This window comes from Amphibalanus amphitrite, unplaced genomic scaffold (assembly GCF_019059575.1).
Source record: "Amphibalanus amphitrite isolate SeventyFive unplaced genomic scaffold, NRLGWU_Aamphi_draft 002371F_arrow, whole genome shotgun sequence".
Taxonomy (NCBI): Eukaryota; Metazoa; Arthropoda; class Thecostraca; order Balanomorpha; family Balanidae; genus Amphibalanus; species Amphibalanus amphitrite.
Window position 1 is genome coordinate 597 of NW_024883829.1, and position 19,419 is coordinate 20,015.

Below are 19,419 nucleotides of genomic sequence, written 5' to 3' on the forward strand. Positions count from 1 at the left end.
CGATAAGACTGTATCGTCTCATTGATAATGTAAGACCCGAGAGAATTCAGGGCCGCAGCCCTGAATTGTAAGCATCAGCGCATTGTCGGGAAATTTGATACAAGCGATTTGGCAGAAAAACAACAAACCGAGACCCGGATTGCGGACGGAGCCCGACTGATGCAGGATAGCCTGGGCATGACAAGAAATATAATATGTCGATAACACGGTGCAGCACTTGAAATAATTCGAAATTGAAAAAACGAGACGTATCAAACAAATGGATGGGTTTCACTTTCACTGCACCAATGGTTGTCGATACCACCCCAGAAAATCGCCAATCGGTGTCTTCTCGGGAACGATGAACAGCGACGTGTAGCGACATCTTCTGTTGTTACGTGCCGCCACCTAGGGCGTTTGCAGCACCGCTCTCAAGCCCAACAGCTGCGATGCGCCCCTCTTCGGAGAGGTGAACAATGAACATGGCCGTTTGTGGAGTTCTAATTCAACCAGGGTCCATTAAATAAACATATGAATTTTACTTGCTGCTTGCAGCCCGCAGTTCACGATTTCGAATTTCCCCATTATTCTATTCGAAGTTTTCTTGCAGAGAATCTATAATCATGGTAAAAAATGGAAAAGCTTTTTTACATGATGAAACTAATTCCTAAATGAAATTACAAAGTGCTTATCGGGATACAAATTAGGGTATATAATAATATCGCAATAAATGCAAATACTGTTTTCTCCGTTTCAGTATTCACCCAATAAACAAACGCTTGGCAGCACTAGCCATCGATATTTACCAAATCGCATCAACAACAGTAATGCCATTTCGAGTCATTCACAAGCTCAGCGTAGCACATTTTAATGACACAATCATAAGCCTTGCCTTTGAAACACAACAACATTCAATTAACAGCTCCCAGATCACTTGCTGCCAGGGAATCCAGCACTGGTGGCAGTTAGGTCCTCCAATCCTTCTATGCGTAACACTTCAGGCAATTAAGCATCGGAGCACTTTTAATTCGAATATTCCTAAAAACACAAACTTTGCAATGGCTACACTCACCCGTCACGCCGCCTTTTCCACGTCTTTCGGCTGCAAGTTCCGCACCCTGCCGCTAGCAGGCGCCATCAGCACCTTTCTGGAGAGCCTCACGTGGCCGCTGACGGGATCCCTGCCGAAATATTTCACCTGCAGTTCATCCCCCACATTGATACCCAGTGCGCTCGGGTGCCGCACCGGCCTGGCGTCCAGCTGACTGTTGTGCACGAGCACGGGAGCCGAGCGGGGGTGGAGCTGCACCACGGCGCCCGACTCGCGGAGTTCGACCACCACCGCCTGTGTACACCGCGCCGAACTCAAACTCGGGCTCAGCTGTGTCCTCTAGCAGCCGCTCCAGCTCTTTGCGACCCTCCTCCAGCGCAGCCGGGCTCGGCGCGAACACAGTGTACGTGCTGTCGTCGAATGGAGTCACCTGTACACCGGTCTCGGCTAGCAGTCGCTTGAGGTGGACGCCGCCGGGACCCACAAGCCGCGAACGCTTGTGAGGAGGCACCGTCAGCTGTTCCGTCACCGGCCAGTTGGATTTACCCTTCACCCGCGGCTGAGCCAGCGTGCGGCCCATGATGGCGAGGATCTTCTTGGTGGCCTCTCGGCCGGCCAAAATTGCCTCCATGATGATAGGCAGCGGCATGCCGGGAAGCTTGAAGTCAGCCTGCAGCGCCGTCACGCCCGAGTGGGTACAGGCCAGCTTGAAGTCCATGTCGCCGCAGTAGTCCTCGATTCCGAGTATGTCTGTGAGGAGGCGGTACTCGCCCGGCCTATCGGCTGACTCGGGGTCGGGTCGGCTCACCATACCAATGGCCACTCCGGCCACGGCTGATGTGGTTGGCACTCCGGCGTCCATCAGAGCGAGGCTGCCCGCGCACACAGAGGCCATCGACGAGCTGCCGTTGGACTCCAGCACCTCTGCCGTTAGACGTAGCGCAAACGGGAACGGTTCCGGTACGACGGCACGCAGCGCACGCTCCGCCAGCGCCCCGTGGCCAAGCTCCCGCCGACCCAGACCGCCCGGCCGACCCGTCTCATTCGTGGCGTACGGCGGAAACTCGTAGTGCAGCATGAAGTTCTTCGGCTTGATGCCTTGCGTGATGACCGACATGAGGTCGGATTTCAGCGCTGCCTCGGCCGAGTCGAGGGTAAGCGTACTCATCACCTGGGTCTGACCCCGCTGAAACAGCGCCGACCCGTGAAGAGGTGCGTGCAGACCGACCCGGCACGAGATGTCGCGCAGTTCGTCAGGCGCGCGGCCGTCACAGCGGGTGCTCCGCTCCAGTGCCAGACGGCGGAACAGCGCGCGGAACTGGCGGTTGAACGCGTCTGTAGCGGCCGCATGGCGCTCGCTGCCACCACCACCGGAAGACACAGAGTCCGCTCGCAGCTTCTCCAGAACGTCAGTGCGCACAGCCGATACAGCCTCGTCACGGGAGATCTTATCGTGCCGGGGATCAGTGAGAATCGCCTCCAAACGCGTCTCACACAGCATGCGAACAGAGTCCTCCAGTTCGTCATCCACGGTCGGTATGGTGAACTCGCGCTTCGGTCGACCGTGCTTCTGCGCCAGCTCTTGCACACCACGCACTACATTCTGAGCTTCTTTGACGCCGAGCTTGATGGCGTGCATGAAGTCAGTCTGTAGAATGTTGTCCGCCGAGGCCTCCAGCATGACGACCGTGTTCCTCGGGCCGGCCGTGACCACCAGGTTGAGCTGACTGCTGGCTAGTTCCCGCCGGCCTGGGTTCAGCAACGCTTCGCCGTCCGCCCAGCCCACTCTGACGGCTCCCACCGGACCGCCCCAGGGGATATCGGAGCACGCCAGCGCGGCAGAGGCGGCGTTCACACACAGTACGTCCGGCAGCCGCTCACCGTCCACAGCCAGCAGGTTGCACGTGATCTGGGTGTCAGCCGCGTAGCCGGCCGGGAACTGAGCGCGCAGCGAGCGGTCGATCAGCCGACTGGTGAGGATCTCCTGCTCGCTGGGCCCGAGCTCCCGGCGCAGGAAGTTGGTGGGGATCCGGCCAGCGGCGGCCGCCTTCTGCCGGTAGTCGACGGTGAGTGGCAGGAAGCCGGGCGCCGGGCCGGGCCGCGGCCGGCTGACCGCCGTCACCAGCACTGCCGTGTCGCCGTCCTGGGCAGTGGCGCTGCCGTCCGCGAACCGCGCCAGCTCGCCCACGGCCAGCCGCACCGGCCGCCCGCCCAGGGACACCTCCACCGAACCGGAGCTGAGCTCCGACCAGGCGGCAGGGCGGCGTGCACAGCAGGAGAACGCCCGTCTCAGAGCGGCACGCCCCAGCCGCCAACGCAGCCATAAGAGGCTCATTGTCGTTGCTGTGTGATTCAGATATTGGCAGTGAATGAATGATGTAAACTTTACCAGCAGGATGCCATCAAAGTTTAGTTTTTTGTCCTTAGTCCTTAATTTTTAGACATTGGGAGCATGAGCAATGAGCTGCTTCTGAACTTGGATGTAGTCTGAAAGAAAGAATACAACATGTTGGCATATATTTGACAGGTCACTTTCTGCATCACACCTAAACAAATCATATGTAGGAGCATGGCACAGGTTTTCATAATACCTACATCTCAATATACACAAGTAGTTAGCAGGTACTATTGCACGTGCAGAGAAGCAACAACTTTGATATTTAAGCATCTGATCAATTAGACTCAGCATGGTCTGCCATAGATTCAAATATTGTTGGCTGAGAACTGAGATGCTTGTCGCTTGATGACACTAATGAGATCCATTCCAGTGCCAAGCAAGGAGTCTTGGTCTTGTGCCCTGCTCAAGGGTTCAGGTTAGATGTCTGGGTCGGAAAGACCGGCCTAACCTAGCGTTTGGCCTGGCACTTTCATCCTGTATCAGTATCTACAGGGTGTTTCACAATAAACGTTACTTTTGATAAGCTTTTAAAATGACCTCAGCTATTCGTATACCCATAAATTCCATATTCATTTTGTTGCAAATTCTTTCGGGATTTTTATCCTTACAAAAACTATGACGAATCATCAACTGCATTCTTTATGTACGTGCAATGTCCACACCATCAAAACAGGTCAATTCGCTGTTAAGCTTCAGGGTCCTTCACAATGAAAGTTGCTTTTCAAACGACGATGTTTCAGTGACATGTATTACAATATGGCTCATGAGTATTACCTCATGAGACAGCAGAACAGTAGGACTGATGAACATATAACTTTCAGTTCAGCCCCCTTCACGGGTTCTCCACTATGCCACCCTTCCGTATGACTTTTTCAACCAGATTCTCTGGGATCGCCGTCCGGCCAGGAGTCGGGGCTGGTCTTGTGTTTCCAGTCTTCTGGTACCTTTCTACTACCCGTTTGAAAGACATTTTTGGCGGAATATCCTTCCTCCTTTTAAATGGCTACCGAAACTCCGTCGCACTGCGGTCGGACTCCGCAAAGCGCCGTAATGCATGACCACCCATACCGCCTCATCATCTGTACACGGCGAATTGACCCGTTTTGACGGTGTTGGCATTGCACGTCCATACTGATGGAACCGTTGACGGTTTGTAAAAAAAAAATGTAAGGACTAAAAACCACTACAAATTTGCAGCAAAATGCATATAGAATTTACGCACTTACGAACAAGTAAGATCTTCATTTAAGCTATTCAAAAGTAACATTTATTGTGAAACACCCTGTATATCTTGATCGGTATTGGTGCAATAGACGTAGCACGAGCGGGCTTATGCTGCGGGTTAGACGCATTGGCCATTGATAACAATAAGCTTGGACTGGTTTATAATACGATGAGCTTACCCCTAGTGCAGTGCACGCCAACAAGAGAATTTTCTCCTAATTTTCGAGCAACATTTGGCTCACATACCAATCACATTATTTCAATCTTCAACCCACGGTCATAGAATACTATTCAACCAACATAAAAGCAAAAAAAATCACACACGTGCCTTCGCGAATGATGACAACTGCACAAATTACAAAATGTCTTTTTTTTTTTTAGTGGCCCTAACAAATTTATCAAATTTCTCTTGTCTTCACTGCGTCAAATATGTCTGGAACCATCAATTTGTTCTCTATTGACTGCTGCGAGCAGCTTTTGTCCAATGGCTTTTCCTAAATGCTCTTTGAGATTCAATTGAACGAATCAACTGGCGCGTTCGCTTACTGAAATTTACACGACTGACATTTAGAACGGGTATTTCCATTGGATTTTCACTGATGTGTATTTTACAAAACTGAAACAGTGGGCGTAGATCAAAAGTTAAAGTGGCTATTATTTGCTATTGCCTATTATTTAGGAAGCGCGGTCGTCGATAGTGATAGGTGAGCTCTATTTCAATTTTATTTCATTTTTATCTGTTGTTTTAGAGCTTAATGGTTCTTGCATGATTTGTCGTGACCTGTCGAATAATTGTTATGTGGGAATATTTGGCTTATTCAGTGCCCAGGTGCCTGGCGCTTCCCAGTTTGAGTTAGGCAAATACGAGCCCAAGAAAAAACAGCCCAGTCCTCGCCCTAGTGCCAATCATTCAAGGGCTGTCAGTGTTAGGTACCTACTTATCGGCTCTGGTTTTTTATGTCAAATTTATCATTTTTTGTTATGTTGATGTGCTTAGGTCCAGACTGGAAAACATGCGCGTTATGCCGAATATGCCCAGCTTAGTGGTGAGATTGCGCCGAAAATGTCAGTGCACATCCGGAGTAACATCGCATGCACCAAATTCTGTGCATGGTTGCCTCTGAATTTTTCTGTGCATGGCGGCTGCATAATTTTTTGGCGAATGGCAGTCACTGAATTTTTTTAACACACTGGCCAATCAAGCAGCAGATTTGCCCTGCGGGACAGCGGGAGGCTCTGGGGAGAGTCCGGGACGAGCTGTCCCCCGCCCCGCCCCTGTCATTGCATGCTCAGACTCATGAGCCGGCTTGAGTCTACTGAGTGGAGGAGCAGCCACCCAGGTGAGGCCCTCACCCTCAGCACGGAAATAGGTATGGAAGACTTTGTTGAGCAATGTCGAGACTCGAGCGTTGCAAAGTAATCCTGCAATGGGTTCTTACCCACTGCGGGGTAGAGGGGAATGAGAGCATGGACAACTTGGCGAAACGCTGAAACAAGCGGCCACCCTGCCTTCGGAACTCCGCTCGCTGACCCGGGCGGCTCATTATGCGGCCTCGCGTCAATAGCGCGACAACTGGTTCGAGTCACTATTCAAGCCTCTCTTCGGGAGCACGCTGCCGCTCCCTAACGCGGTGAGGACCGAGAGGACGCCGTTTCGGTGCACCAGATGAACGCGGGCCACTGGAGCCGCTCGCTTCAGGACCTGCACCGAATCGGCCGTCTTCCCTCCGCGGCGTGCCAGGAGCAGCCAGCAGTGCCTGGATAAACGGTGCCCTGGGGCGCTTTGCGCCGTGTGCTGAGAAGAGGCTGATGTGCCGCAGCACGTGCTGCTCCGCTGCCCGGCCCTTGCTGGCGCTCGCCAGCCTCGAACACACCACTCCGCCGATTTTTGAAGCTCCAGAACTTTCAGCACCGGCCTTGCTTCACGGCACGACGCTGCAGTGCGCTACGCGTTTTGTGGTATTGGGTTTCCATGGAAAGATCAACCAATTCGGACGCTCAAACGTGGGAGAGCGTCGAAGGCCTCGGAGCGCTCTGTCTGGACTGGTTGATATAGCCTTGGCCGGTGGATGTGCACGTGTGCTTTATGTAAAAGTAGCTTAATTTTGGCACAAATAGGCACCCAACTTTCGACACAAATTATGGAGAAATTTCAGCGCAAAATCGCTTACGCCGTATTTCGCCGCATGAGGGTCTCACGGGCGTCCGGCGTAGTGTGCGGATGTTTCCCAGTCTGGCTTTAGTGTAGGTGGGTAGGAAGGCAATCAAAGCATGTGAATGTGGAGTGTGGTGAGTGTCTTTAGGTAAGGTTAGGTCTTTTCGGGCCAAAATTTCTTCATTCCTGTGTGCGCCAAAGTTTTGGTGGGCAGGAGGTGCAAAAGTTCTGGTGCACTGAGTAGTGAGTTGCGCCAGATGCTGAGCTAACATTTTGGTGGAAGCTGTCCATTACACTGGGCCTGTCAACGGTAACATGAATTATTTTCCAGTCTGGGCCAATACCAGTAATCCTATACATGCTACCAAATATATGTTGTACACAAAGTGACAAAATTGCAGTTAGGTACCACAACACTTCCAAGGTTTCGCACAGGAGACCTGTCAATTGTGGTGGTTCATGCTTCATGCTTCAAAGTTCAAAGTTCATCCAGCATCATACAATCTCTGCGTAACAGCTCTGCACAATCTGCATCAGTTCAAGCATGCTATAGAACTGTCTAAAAACCCAAAATAAATCCATTTCAGCTGAAGATGGCACCACCACCAGTGGTGACAGGGATCTCTCCGAAGGAAGGACCCCCTGGAACCAAAGTCACAGTGCGAGGAGAGAACCTGGGCACGAGCCAACAGGATGTCGTGGGTAAGTGCTGCTCATTTTTAAGCATAATACTTTATTGATGAATATTTTGCTTGCAATTCTGATTTATTGCCATGAAAAGATTGCAAGATAGGTAATGTTAATTGTTCTAAGTTATGTGGCTGCAATTCTAATATCTATAAATGTGACTCTACATAATGAGCGGGTCATCACTTATGTCATAACGTAGGTATGTACCTACCTAAGACATCCATACTTACAACCTGATGCTACAATCTGCCATTACCAGGTGTAATGATTGGTGAATGGGACAGCACCCTGACTGCTGAGTGGCACAGCCCCAACAAGATCGTCCTGCTCTCGGGTACCTCCCGCGGTCACTGTGACGTCATCATTACCACGGCCTCCGGTGGCGTCGGCTCCTGTACCGTCAAATTCAGAGGTCAGTACCTACTGGTAATGTGTAGATGAAGTAGATGCGTACTGTTTGCTCGCAAACAAAGGGAATCGATAGTTGCTCACTCATATTATACAGCTTGATGATTGATCACTGCATTTCGTAAGTGAAATGGGCTTTATTTGTGTTTGTAAGTGACTGATAGAAGCAAATCTGATCATATTTCCGTGACTATTGTGTAGCAACATGATCACGTTTTCGGCCAGTACTCCGATTTTGACAACAGCATGCAATTTATTCTCTAGATTACGATCGAGTAATGCAGAGTGCAGCTACCAGCCACCGATGTCTAGATCCCTATTCTTCTGCTGCTTCAGCCTCATTGAATAATCAGCCTGTATAATTTGTTTTGTCAGTGTCTCGTGTTACCGAACGGCGGATCAAGTCACGCTACCAGACACCTTTCATTGACCCTTGTACCTGACACATCTGCCCTCAGGTGTTGACCAGGTGGTCGGCCACCTAAAAGAGTCGTCCGTGTGGCTGCGCGACTTTGGCCAGGAGCGCGAGGAGATCCTTCAGGAGCTCGTCTCCACCCACAACCTCGGCCAGGAGGATGTACTCGGCATCTCGATGGAGGGCTACGAGTGAGTGGGGATGGACGTGCGAGCGTACTCTCTTCGAAGCGCAAGTCCATCCCTATACTTTGCCTGTCACTGTAGCATATGTGTAGCATATGTTGTTTGTTTGTGTAGGCAATGTTTGCTACGGTTCGTTGGCGGTGGACGCGACACACACGCAGCTAGCTGGGCAATTATCCATGTCGCAGTGATGCGATATGCCTACATTCTGACCCCTCCTCCTCATCGTGACATTGTATCTTTTAATCCTCCCCACTGTCAGAATTCAGCGCTTCTCACCCCTTACCCCGTTCCCCGGATTTGCAGGGTGCGTTACCCGGAGGACGAGCTGGAAGAGATGTTCCCCGGAAGGTCGGGCAGCCTGTTTTCGGAACAGTTCCACCCGGCCTGGTTCCTACTGGAGAACCACCATCAGAGTGGCTACGATGACCTGCGCGCCGGACTCAGCTTTCTCAGGAGGAAGGTCAACGCAGAGAAGGAGGGACAGCTCACGTTTCTCAAGGTGGGACTGGGCGCACACCGTTTGGACGAGATCATAGATCGTAGCGTTAGGGGTCGGTGACTTTTGCTTATTTTGTGTTATCAGGCTGATGGTGCAATATACCAGCCCAAATGTGTTTAGGATGGAGTTTAATTGAAATAATGTTTAAGTTGTGAGAAAGTGTCTTTTATTAGCGTTCAAGGGCAGACGATCTTGGCTCTAGTAAAAGCATTTGTGTAACCGAGCATTGCTTATTAACACCTTGTTATACGGATCCAGTACTGATTACCTAACCCTTATCAATATGCATTCTTTCTTCGACAACAGCATTCCCCGCTGCTGATTCGCCAAAATATCCCGTTCCGAGCGCCTCTGTTGGTGTTGTCGAGCCTGCTGACCGCCTTGACCTGTTCCAGGATCACGCCGGCCTCGTGATTGACCAGCTGGACGCCCTGTCGGAGATGCGACAGCTGTTTAAGAAACACACCTCGTCACACGACCCCATGGTTACCATGGACCAGGCCATCAACGGTAGGTGAACGAGTGGGGGGGGGGGGAGGTGGTAGGGGGCATTAGTTTATATTATATGTGTATCTGGCGACGTGGCGATTATTGTGTTCACTAGTAAAAACTTGGTGTTTTGGGTGGATGGGCGCCATTTAGTCGTTAAGGTGACACAGAACAGAACCATATCTGGTTGAGTTTGTATTGTTTTTTTAGTTTTTTTTTTCAACAACATTTTGTTTTAAGTTTATTATGGATGGTTGTCCACTGTCCAGGGTCTAGTCAAGTGCTTCTCTGCCATTCGTACCCACGATATGCGTCACACGCCCAGTCATGCTCACACCAACCGTTCCGCCTGCCGTGCAGCCAGCAAGGCGGAAGCCGACAAGCTCTTCCAAGACGTTCTGCGGCGCAAGGACCGCGCAGACTCGACTCGCTCGGCGCTGGCGGTGCTTCAGCGCTACCGCTTCCTCTTCTACCTTCCCGTCAACATCGAGCGTAACATGCGCCGGCGAGAGTTTGACGTTATCATTAACGACTACGCCAAGGCGCGAGGACTGTTTGCCGATTCTGAGGTCCAGGTAGGTGATGGGGAAGGGGAAGTGTTGGGGTGTGAGAAGAGTGTTGGTGAGAGAGTGTGGGGCTGGGAAGGGAATCCCATCATGGGGTGGGTGAGGGCTGTGCCTTTGCAATGTTCCCTTGGGCATGTGTGATATTCCGCTGTTACTCGTACCGTGCTCCTTACCTACCTCCATGTGCTCTACATGGCTCGTGTCGTGCTCTGCAGTGGTTCCTGCTGTGCTATTTTGCTGATCCTCGCCTCCCGTCGCTGTCCGCAGGTGTTCAAACAGGTGATGGCGGTGGTGGAGACTAAGATAGCCAACCTGCGGGACATCCTCAAGGCCAAACTGAAGGAAGTCAACGGCTCGTTCGAAGAACAGCGGCAGATCATTCGGTAAGCTGAAATCGATAAATGCACCCATGAGTGCAGTGAACTTTCTTTTAGGTGTTACTTGTGGAGTGATATGTTCCTCGAACGGCGTGAAACCGCACTTGTTATATTGTTATTGACCTCAATATAGGCTACGACTGTGTCCATCAAGCTATCACGTCCTTTCACCATCATCTTTGTTTACTGTAAGTGTGCTATTTAAGTACCTTTGTTTTTAGTCGCATTTCTGCCATAATATTTACTCCGAAGGACGTAGCCTTTTATAAAGTATATGCCCGGTGTCTTTCCTTAAACCTGTCTTTCACATCATTTGCCCTTAAAAATCACCTCACCACAATCGCCCCTGTCTCCCGCCGTCCCTCAGGTACCTGGTGAGCCTGGACACCACTGGCGACGTCGGCTGGGAGTGTATCCTCTCGGAGCATGCCTTCATCCGGAAGGTGCTGACCTCGTGTCGCCAGCAGTACGCGGGAGTCACGGCCGCCGGCGGCGCTGTTGATGGACAGGTAAGTGTGGCCATCAGGGGAGACGGAGGGTTGAGTTGGTGGAGGGTTGATGACTGTCGAGTGTCGACTGATGAGGGTAGGCCAGCTGATGTAACTTTCTTCGAGTTCAGCTATTTAAATGCTTCCTGCTGAAAATAAATATTTGATGTTTCTATTGGCAGCTAAGCGTGAGCTAGAGATAAACGTTTCGTGTTGGTTCCATTCACTCATATTTGATGGTTGTTTTCCTGGGCCCAGTTTTGCTTATCTGTGTCGCTTCACTGAACGTAAGTTGATGTTTTTATTTTGCGTAAATGCACCGTATTTGTATGACTGTTTGCGCATCGTGGCACCACTGGCACCTCCCCGGCGTATCTAAGACCAACCCCCGACCGCTGTTACTCCCTCTCCCCACAGACTTCAGCGCCACCAATCGTTCTGTTTATCGAGGACGTGGCCGATCGGATGACGGGCAAGTTTCCTGGTCTGTTCAAACTGGGTCAGTGCTACTTCCAGGGGGAGCTCCACACCGCTCCCGATACCGCCAGAAAACCCGACTTCAAGGTAAAGTGGCGCACCGGCATGAGTTTTCGGTCTCCCTTACGTCGTCTCCCAGTCTACATATTTCGCTTATCACCTCCTCTTCTTACCACTCCCCCGATCACAGATCAGCTGGTATTTCTTACCGTCGTGTGTCACCACTTCGCTGTGATGTTTCTCGCACTGTCCTCATATCCTTATGCGTCTGACGTTCCCATTCCTCATCTCAATATATCTCGCCCATCATTGTATCTCACTTCACAGTGTGGTTTCTCGCCTATGTCGCCTAAGGTCTACCACCACGTCATTGCCGTGTTTCATCACTTCACTGCCGTGTTTCTCGCTGATGTTTCACATCGCAGTGTGTATTTCTTTCCCATACCTCGCCTCGAGGTATATCTTATCTCTCCGCCGTATTTCTCACAATTCGGTTGTATTTCTCACCTCTCACCTTCGTTTTTCTCACCGACAGCGGCTGGTGAGCGGTGTGGTGGAGCTGTGGTGCGCGTTGGTGCGCGGCGCCCTCCTACCCCACACGGCCGACTCTCCCGAGTACGCCTGGTCGGACTCTCTGCGGGAGCCCGTGTGGCTACAGGCCTGTCTCAGGGAGGTGACCGCCACATATGGCAGTCTACAGACGCTCGGAGTCTCCGCTGACGCGCTGGACGAGGTCAGCCAGCTGGTGTTTGACCTCAGGTGGGTAAAACGGTTGGTTGGGTGTGACGGATGGTGATGTGGGGTCGTGGCAAGATAGAGATCTTGAAAGGAGTCGTCAAGTAGTGAGTGGTGTGATGGTTCGGCTATTGTTTGGGCTAATATTTATGTGTAACTACTAACTACTGCTTATTTTGTCTAAACAAGCACTTACTACGCCATTGAAAATAATGAACCGTTTTTTTATCATGCTGATAGTTTTCCAGTTCATGGATGTATAATTCAGCCAAAACGCTCGAGTATACCTACATCATAAATCACCCAAGTCTGCCGACCTACCTAACCCAACCCCTGCTAACCCACCCCTCCCCCACTCTCCCACCCACAGGAAGCACTGTCTGATGACCATGTTCCGTCGCACCATGGAATCAGTTCGTCAGCTGGTGGGTCGCGACGCCTGGGCCCTGGAGCCCACCCTGGACGCCAGTGGATACGGCTACACGCGACTGCTGACACAGTTTGTGTCGGTGGTAACCGATGTGGTGGGGCAAGCGGAGGAACAGGTACTGACGGGAGGTCCGCAGGAGAGCGCCCTCATGGAGAACGATACCGTGCGGAAGGATGTGGTGGTGCTGGTCTACAACCTGGTGGCCACGTTTGCTCAGGTGGGTGAAGATAAGGGAGTGGACGTACGGATGGTGAGATGAGAGATGGGAAGAGAACGATTACGATAGGGAAAAAGTCTAATTGGATTTGTAAGAGTGCGCGTTTAGGTGCTATTTCTCAGTTAGTCCGTGTTGCTGTCAAACGTCAACCTGGGTGGTGCTGGTAGTTGAGTGCCAGTCGATGTCTTAGTGGAGTTTCATCATCGTTTTGTTAGCGTTTTGCGAGCCTGGAAGATAATCGTTTGACGCACCGTTATCCGTCCTCCTCCTCCTCCCGCTGTTTCCGCCAGGTGCTGGAGCGTCTGGCGTTTGAGGACACAGAGTCGGAGGATGGCGAGGACTCTGAGGAGCCGGGCGGCGCGGCGCGTGAGTCGCCCAGTGTGGAGCACCGCCTGCTGCTGGTGCTCTCCAACTGTCATGTGCTCCGTGTGAGCCGAGCACCCCAGCTGGAGAGGGTGTTTACGTCACACGGGTGAGGAGCGGGGTGATGTGAGGGCCAACGGGGTAGATAGGTTGGAGTCGCATAGGTGGCAATGGCGAGTGGCGGGCTGCGCGCACGAGTGTGAGGGGTGAGCTGATGTTGAGGAGCCGACGGGCCACTACGCTTTCGTGGCTTGGATATTGACTACTTATTCAGAATATCCTCACTTTTGTTGACAATAGCACAAGCACATGTTTTATGTTTTGCGAACTGCTGAGTGCAATTTTAGGCATAGTACTATTTTAACCCTCTAATGCCCACACATAGTTCCACGGTTCCTAAAATTAGTACCTTGTGACATATGATTCATTTTGGGTCCCTTGTTCGAAATCTGGAGTCAAATATTTTTTCGCAGTTCAAATTTCGGAAATAAATTTTGTATCAAATATGATACATTGGGCATTCCACTTGGTAATTTTTAGTGGTATCAGACCACACAGAAGGAAGTGAAGACATAGATGAGAAAATATATATTATTAAAAATTGCAGTGATAAAAGTGGCAGTTAAAATGTGTAAAATGCCAACAAGACATCCTTTACTGTGCACTTTTTATCAGAACATTTTCTTAATATTTCATCGGCATCCTTCTTGTATCAAAATGTCCTTTCAGTCGGTGCTTAGGGAACAACGCTAATCATAGGCATCTATTTACGAGTGCCTTCTATTCCTTCAATTTCCACGATACAGCGCGTTGCACTTGTGCAATTTTTTCATAATTCAGAAATGTGGGCCGTGCTTCTCAAACGTAGATGCGTTATGCATAGGTACTTGATATAGAAATGAAGACATTACAGTTGGCTCGCGGTAAGTGGTTGAAGTGAAGCAGTTCTAATGCAAAATTCTGGACAGCCTGCCGACGGACCGGAATCAATGCCAAAGACGATGTTGGTTTATCTTCATGATAGCTGGACAATCTCGGGTGACTGAAACTCTCAGCCTGTGAATCGGCAGTTAGTACTTTGACTGGTCGTGCGGTCCTGATGTCATCGGCGCCAGTATAACAGCCGCGCACTGACCAGTGCAATAACCGTTGTACGTGTCAGACAACAAAGGTATAGGTAACTGTGCACCGATCGGCAGGAACTTGCACAATATTCATTGACCTCATATGGAGGTGAGCATACGCATTACGCAATGCCGTACTTTAACTTTTATTCTTGTGGTCAGTACAAAAATAGTATCCATGTTTTAGTACCTATAAATCCTTTTTGTTCAGTGGCACTCAGCTACCACAATTGGCGGTATATGTCAATATATGACAACAAATGACATACCTGGCAGTGAAAATGCTTGCCAGGTGTCAGGCACCTGCTGGAGCCTGGCAGCAGTGCATGGTTGCCTACTTCTTAGATAGGAAAGCAAAGGAACCACGGCCTTCGGTCCGGAGCCTGTCTTCATGGCGAGCCCGTTTAGCCAGCTTCCTCTGAAGATGACGATATAGTTTTCCACTCCACATTCAATCTCTTACTACTGGGATGAACGGAGGAGATTTGAATCGCAAACAAATTGTGAGTCGTTCTCCAATATGAATGAAAAATGCTGGCTGGCTGCTAATGCAAGTCTTCAGCCATGCCCAGCTAACACATAGACCCACAAGACATAAATAAGCCCGTCCACAACCCCTGTTGGAATATCGAAATTGTGCAAGAGACCGCTGAATCCTCCTGTCCCTAACATCAAGTCTCAATTTTTGGTTTCACGAGTATAAATGCTCGCACGGATGATCGTTCCTTGAAATCAACAAGCTTGTCATCGATAGCATGTCATTCCTAACGTGGTTTTAGAAGATATGGTCTGCTAGTGTCCTGCAAATCAAAAAGTTCACTATTGTCATCGTCAAACAGTTGCAAAACCATATTCCTATGAGCGTTAGAAAAGTCGAGATGTATGAGGCATGTAAGGCCACTCATAGAAAGCTAGATGCTGGAAGATTGACAAGGATGAGAGGCGGCATAAGCGTACCATTATCGTTATGACATTTTAAGTTTGGAGCGAAATAGAGTTATCTGGCGCAAGAGGTGCGAACTTCACAAATTTATGCATCTTGTACCATCGTCATTTGCAATGACTCACAGGCCATTGCAATGCTTATCACCTTAGAAAACTTTGGTATTGGCACACCGTATGTTGCAGCGGCGAAAATTTCATAGAAAATATTGGAGTGCTATGCCCACTGTATCATATCTAGTATCCCCAAAAAATAGGGGTCCATATCTTTGACCCTGAAAAAGTTGCGATGTTTTGCAACATACTATGATATATGTTGAACATTTGTCTCACGGCATACCAAGTTTCTTTCCAAATAACTAATTTTTTGTTTTCAAAATGCTTAAATTTACACTTGCATCTCAAATTGATTTTCGGCAAAGGACAAACTGACCCTCTTCAAAATCACCTGGTGGGAAACTGAGAAATCATTACTTAAAAATTTTGCCACCAGGTGGTTGCCAAGACGTACCACTTCTGATACAGCAGGGTTTTCAACAATTTTCACCTCTATGATTAGCGGGCGAATTTTCTGCAAATTGACTTACAGATATGATACCGGGGGCACTAGAGGGTTAAATTACGGGGCCATGCTAATCGAAATTGGCTGTCGGCGAGCAAACCTAAAAACAAATCACCTGTCCGTCGACAATTTATGATCTAACATGCTTTTATATATCCGTCTCTGGCAGGTTTCCGGCGTCGGAGGTGCGCCAGGGTCTGCAGAAGATGACTGTATGTATGTCTGTGTCTCAGGTTTCCGGCGTCGGAGGTGCGTCAGGGTCTGCAGAAGATGACTGTATGTATGTCTGTGTCTGGCAGGTTTCCGGCGTCGGAGGTGCGCCAGGGTCTGCAGAAGGTGACGAATCTGTATGTATGTTTCTGTGTGTCAGGTTTCCGGCGTCGGAGGTGCGCCAGGGTCTGCAGAAGGTGACCGACGTGCTCTCGGACCTAGAGCAGAAGCTGTTCGAGGCCTACATGGAGGAAAAGGCCGACCCCATACTGGGTAGGTGACGCGCACACTGCAGTGTCGCTGGGGAAACGTATTGCCACCACTGTGGTAGCATATGGTTGTGGATGAGGTAGTCAATTATTCGCTCTTATCGGATATTTTGATAACACGAATACAAACCGGAATTGGTCAGAATGCTTGGCAGAAGTTTTATCGCTTTTTGAGCGTAATAATGTGGTTCTGATTGGTGATATCGAACTGGCATTTCACTGCATTTTGCTTACACCAACCTCATACACGGTGATGCCGCGCTACAACGATTAACGTTTTCGGTAAAACGTCCTAATGTACGCTGCGCCATGTGACGCAAGGGTAATGAAACTATCAACCGACCCTCAGGTATAATCGAGATGTCCATGTACCAGGGCAAGTTCGATTGGTCGGCTGTGCTCCAGCCGCCCACGGATGTGCGCGGATACGTCAAGGAGGTCATCATGAACTGCATCGGCGTCCACGCCGAGGTGGGCAGTCGCCGCTGGTTGGCGGTGCCTGGGGTGGATGCCTGTTGAATGCGGTCAGGGAGCGCGCTGAGAATAGCGGGGTTGCCAATGTCATGAATGCTGCTTTTAACCACACTGTCACAATTCTTTCGCTTTCTGTTACGTAAATAATATCGCTTCAGATGGAGCTTGCTACATTGGCTTTATTTTCTGTAGTTATATACTTTATATAGTTCCAGTAGTTAAAACTTTTATAACATCTGACCCAGAAGAGTCATCTGACCTTGACGTCACTGCTTATCGTGGTACCTACCCCCCCGAGTTTGTTTGTTCGTTTTTGTTGTTGTCAAAAGTGTGTGCACTGTGGCATCTGTTTATGACCGCCCCCCCCCCCCCCCTCCACCAGGTATACTACGTCTCCCCACTGCTGGTGCGTCGCGTGCTCTGTAACCTAGTCGAGGGCGTGGCCGAGGAGCTCAGTCGGCTGATGACCTCCGTGGCGCGGATGACCCCGGCCGGCGGCCAGCAGGCCCGGCTCGACCTGGCCGCCCTGCAGGAGACCCTGCAGCTCTATATTACAGAGTCGGCACGGTGGGTGGAGGGAGGGATTGGGAGAGAGGGAGGGAGGCGAGACGCTGCTGCAGCTCTATATTACAGAGTCGGCACGGTGGGTAGAAGAGGAGAGGGAGTGGGAAAGAAAGAACAAAGGGATGCTGTACCTTTATATTGCATGATTGGCACAGTGGTTAGAGACTTTACGAAGAGAGACTCGCGGCGGACAGATACACATTTCAGGGGCGACATGATGTGTTCGCACATCATCCTGTATCCTGCGTGTTATGATGTGTGTTGAAACTACATTTGAATGAAAGTTGTACCGATGCGCCTTTCTGACTGGCTCCTGCTATCCCCAGGGTGTCGTTTGTTGAAGCCTCGGAGTCCCTGCCCAACCACCAGGACCCCGCCGGAGACAAACGGTAAGAGCGGCGACCCAGTCTCGCTTCCTGGCGTCCATAGAGATCCCCGCTAGCTAGGTATTAACCTGACAGTGCCGTGACGCCATTGCACCGTCATTGTCAGCCAGTTCGTGAAGGACAGTTATGCGTAGCGTTTTACGTGCAACAATGTGTGGCCAGCGCCCAGCTGCCAATGAAATACGGCTGGCAGGTTTTATTTTGACGACTTTCGCACGGAATATTTAGGGAACTTTTCGTGGAAATTCCATATGAACGGAAGTAATTACCTAAATATGCAAACTAGAATCCTTTTGCATTAGCATAATGCAACCTACCTACTTCATTACATTCTCGCTTATCCGCTGTTGCTCTTGCAGACTGGTGGAGGACCTGCTGAAGAAGTTCCGGTCCAACATGCGGCTACAGATGATGTGCTTCACCAGGGAGCCCACCCTGGAGGATTTCTCATCGGACTGAGCTTGGTGCTCCGTACTCCAGGGTTGCCTATTTTCCCGTGGTGCACACGGCACAGTGCATATGTCCCAGTCTGGGCTTACGCTGGTTAGCAGGCGGACTGGTGGGAACGGTACCGTGGGCAAGGTGATGGCGACGCCAAAGAAGTCGTTACGTCGTTAAAGAAGTACAGTGGAATTCCTTGAGTGTGACGAGAATGCTTCAGGCGGGAGGCGTGAGAAGTTCCCCGCAGCCCACAATGTCACCTCGAATCTGATACCGTCACCGTCTCCCGTCGCTCGAAAGAGACCTGCGCAACGGCTATCTGCCTTATTTCACCAGCCCGGTCTGTAACGGCAAATTCGTGCTGCAAACGTATGCAAATGTCGCGAGTCAAACAAAACGGACGCATGTGAAGACCGGAAGGTCACTTCAGGGCGTTTTTTGATGCTGACAAGCTTGTGATACATTTGGAAGGAAGTTGGAAAATGGGAAGAAGCCTTACCTTGATGACGAGGAACCACGTGGTGCGTCTGTGATGGAATTTTGGAGGGGGTGTGGTGCACCCCGTGTATGACAGGAATCTTATCACTGAATGCAAGACCTAAGTGTACCTATTGAGTGTTTCAGTGTTACCGAATGAGTGCGATTGAGTGATTGCAAGACGCGTAATTGAGTGGGTTATGGAAGAGTTTGCAGCGGCATATGATTTTCGATTACTTTGCAACAAAGGATGTCATCTGCAGGACTTAATCATGGGCCGCCGTTTGCTGTAATCAATGTTTTAACGACATGTGTGTGCAGTCAGTTCAGTAAGGTAGTGTTATTTCGATGGCCGATGCTAAATGAAGCCAGACGTTACGAAGTGCTAAGTTATGTTGCCCTCAAAGTCCGACCGTTGCTGCACTGTTTCATGGGGGATGCGAGTGCTGGCTCGCTATCGTAGCTTTATATGTTATATTGTATTGAAGTTAGGTGTACACGCAGTGGTCAGATTATTTACAAGTTGTATAATGTCATATGTGGAGACCGGTCCATAATTTCAACGCTGAAGTTATACATATAGCGTTGATAGCAGTCTGGCATGGATATTGGATTGCCAAATACATTCATTCCATTACCGCCAGAGTTTTGGAAAGCAATAAGTGACTCAGGCGATCAGTTTTACATTGTCTAGTGTTCAGTCGCGCTGTTGCAATTTCGTATGGTATGTCAAAGCCTGGTGCCGCCATGCAGTTTATAACAGCGTGTTACTGCAGCCATCGAGTTTTGATAACACCGAGCCTGAGCGGAGTGAGTTTTTT

At 50.1% G+C, this 19,419-nt stretch overlaps 2 protein-coding genes across 2 annotated transcripts; one reads left to right on the forward strand and one right to left on the reverse strand.

Moving 5' to 3' along the window:
- Nucleotides 1–758: 758 nt before the first annotated feature.
- On the reverse strand, nt 759–3,513 carry LOC122376880 (polyribonucleotide nucleotidyltransferase 1, mitochondrial-like). Its single transcript, XM_043356867.1, is given in 2 exon segments — nt 759–1,327; nt 1,329–3,513. Coding segments are annotated over 2 exon segments (2,310 nt in total). The 5' UTR covers nt 3,366–3,513; the 3' UTR covers nt 759–1,054.
- A 1,735-nt stretch (nt 3,514–5,248) lies between these two features.
- LOC122376881 (exocyst complex component 2-like) lies at nt 5,249–19,237 on the forward strand. Its single transcript, XM_043356868.1, has 18 exons — nt 5,249–5,356; nt 7,394–7,509; nt 7,757–7,909; nt 8,364–8,511; nt 8,812–9,007; nt 9,403–9,517; nt 9,857–10,071; nt 10,330–10,445; nt 10,807–10,948; nt 11,345–11,491; nt 11,940–12,163; nt 12,510–12,786; nt 13,077–13,258; nt 16,148–16,260; nt 16,606–16,727; nt 17,113–17,297; nt 17,621–17,683; nt 18,040–19,237. Exons 2-18 carry the CDS (start codon nt 7,401–7,403, stop codon nt 18,137–18,139), a joined length of 2,607 nt encoding a protein of 868 aa, XP_043212803.1. The 5' UTR covers nt 5,249–5,356; nt 7,394–7,400; the 3' UTR covers nt 18,140–19,237.
- Nucleotides 19,238–19,419: the final 182 nt, after the last annotated feature.